Raw genomic sequence first — 2936 nt, forward strand, 5'->3', positions numbered from 1 at the left:
GACAGTATTCGCATGAATTGGCTTGATTTGATAAAATTATGTTTTAAACCATCATCTTCACTTGAGACATTTACATTATACCGTCCTAGTTTTTAAATAGCGCTAAAATGTATATTTTAACCCTTTATGCGGATATGCCGCACAAGGTTCTCTGTTCTCTGGTTCTGTGTTTTTAAAAATAAAGACAAGGATACCTCTTTCTATAAGCGACCCTTAAAATCTGTGCATACAACAAAACACGTGTAGGTGTACGATGATTTATCAGCAAATTACTTTTGTTTGAAGAAAAACTTAAATCAGCTGGTGCTTGATAACTATTGAAGTTATGATGCGATATTTATCACGTTTTAATTTTAACTCAATACTCTATGAACTTTAACATCTTGTTGGTCAAATTAACTTAAAGCCTGCGCATCCTAGCTACTTTCTAAATGTGTGTAACAGAACTTATGGTGAACAATTTAGCCATATGTTTTAAACGTGTAATGTTTAAACAAATTTTGTTACTGGACTGAGTGAAAATAATAAACTTCTCTCTGGCGGCATATGCATAACTTTTCCATGAACGCTACTTCTGATGCAATGTGGCTTTAATTTACATAGTTATTTACGGCTTTCCTGATGACAGCCCCCGTGCATCCTACACAACAGGGTGGGCTGAGCTGTTGTCCTGATAAATATTTCAGGACATCGCACGCTCTAGCTCTACTCTAGCTCTACTAGCCGCGGACTGCTGTGCTACTGCAACAAAAGTTGAAAGTCCTGATTGCCAGAACCTGACGCAAACTTCCGACCCAAAAACACAAGGCTTGGATAATTGTCCCGCAAGGACTCAGGAGATTCCAGGAACATTCCAGGAAAATTTGAAATAAATTCGAAAAGTTGAAAAATGGCGACGCAAAACCTGATGGAGAGCGACTCCCCGTCCAGTTCTGGCGATGTGGGGAACAAGTATCATCCGGCGTGTGAGTGCGCCACGGGCAAAGACTGTCGTTTAAGAGATATGTTAGACAGTATGTTTAAAGATCATTTTAGAGGCCAAATGGTTGGCTTGATGCACAGGATTATCGACGCTGCGTGTGGTATGAAAAACAATTGTGCCGAGCTTGCCAAAGCTGGTTTCTACTACCTTGGCCAGGGCGACAGAGTGGCTTGCTTCAGTTGTGGAGGCCAGCTTAGCAACTGGGAACCGGGAGATCGTGCAGTATCAGAACACCAGAGGCATTACCCCAACTGCCGTTTCGTTCGAGGTGACTGTGCAGATAATGTACCTTTATCTAGCCCTTTCAATGTATCGGCAATGCAACGGTGTGAAGAAAGGTTGCTCACATTTGTCTACTGGACCTCAAGAATAACTGTTCGACCAGAACAATTGGCTAAGGCTGGTTTTTACTATGTTGGTCGTAATGTTGACGTGAAGTGCTTTTGTTGCAATGGTGTACTCGGATGTTGGGAGTCTGGTGATGATCCATGGGTAGAACATGCCAAGTGGTTTCCAAGATGTGAATACCTCTTGCAAGAAAAGGGCCAAGAGTTTGTTCATCAGATTCAAGCAAGATTGCCAAGACTATTTGAGCAGCTATTGACTAATGGAGACAGCGACTCAAGAGAATTTGTGAGAGAACAAGAGAACAATCCTGTGGTGAAGTCTGCTTTAGAGATGGAATTTGAGTGTGGCCCGACGCCCCAGACAAATGAAGCTGCATCCCCTAGTCAAGATCTTTCAGACTTGCCTATGGAGGAACAGTTAAAAAGACTTCAAGAGGAGCGCACATGCAAAGTTTGCATGGATAAGGAAGTGAACATTGTCTTCATCCCCTGTGGTCACCTAGTTGTGGGCAAAGAATGTGCACCTTCTCTGCGCAAGTGCCCCATATGTAGAGGATTGGTCAAAGGCGCTGTCCGTACTTTCCTATCCTAAAGTTTTCCTATCATTTGCATTTAACTTAATAAATAATAAAAACAAAGGAGAAGTTTATTATTTTCACTGAGTCGAATAACAAAATTTGTTTAAACATTACACGTTTAAAACATATGGCTAAATTGTTCACCATAAGTTCTGTTACACACATTTAGAAAGTAGCTAGGATGCGCAGGCTTTAAGTTAATTTGACCAACAAGATGTTAAAGTTCATAGAGTATTGAGTTAAAATTAAAACGTGATAAATATCGCATCATAACTTCAATAGTTATCAAGCACCAGCTGATTTAAGTTTTTCTTCAAACAAAAGTAATTTGCTGATAAATCATCGTACACCTACACGTGTTTTGTTGTATGCACAGATTTTAAGGGTCGCTTATAGAAAGAGGTATCCTTGTCTTTATTTTTAAAAACACAGAACCAGAGAACAGAGAACCTTGTGCGGCATATCCGCATAAAGGGTTAAAATATACATTTTAGCGCTATTTAAAAACTAGGACGGTATAATGTAAATGTCTCAAGTGAAGATGATGGTTTAAAACATAATTTTATCAAATCAAGCCAATTCATGCGAATACTGTCGTATATGAACAAAGAGAATACCTAGAGTTCACTAACATTACAGCTAACTGCAGGAAACAGATATCCGGGGTGAGTGTAAAGAAAACGGCATACAAAACATTACAATCCCAGCCGGCAATACGATAAGTGTTGCGATAGTGATGTTAAAAATTGTTGTTTCAGAAGAAATGCAAAGATGTGCTTTTTACGAGCGCCCGCTCGACACATGACGTCACATCTCCGCGCTGCTGTTTTGGTGCGCTTTATGGAAGCTTGAATCGTTAAGAGTCACACACAGCCGCACAAAAGTGCAGCGATGGAGCTCGTGAACACAAGCAGTGTGAGAGGATTCCTGAGATCTTGCGACGATCTGACTGAGAAGATTCGCTGTTTAATACAGAAGAAACTCATCAAGACGTACTTGAGCAGGTGATATTATGCGCTTACGATGCGA

At 40.4% G+C, this 2936-nt stretch overlaps 1 protein-coding gene across 1 annotated transcript; it reads left to right on the top strand.

Annotated features, from left to right (window-relative positions):
- Positions 1-889: 889 nt before the first annotated feature.
- Positions 890-1921, top strand: LOC307166201 (putative inhibitor of apoptosis; the record flags this gene model as incomplete). The annotated part of the gene is made up of 1 exon (XM_079884417.1): positions 890-1921. The coding sequence occupies one exon, from the start codon at positions 890-892 to the stop codon at positions 1919-1921; it is 1032 nt and encodes a 343-aa protein (XP_079740543.1).
- Between the last annotated feature and the right edge of the window lie 1015 nt (positions 1922-2936).

Source organism: Squalius cephalus (genome assembly GCF_949319135.1).
Source record: "Squalius cephalus genome assembly, chromosome: 10".
NCBI classification, from domain to species: domain Eukaryota; kingdom Metazoa; phylum Chordata; class Actinopteri; order Cypriniformes; family Leuciscidae; genus Squalius; species Squalius cephalus.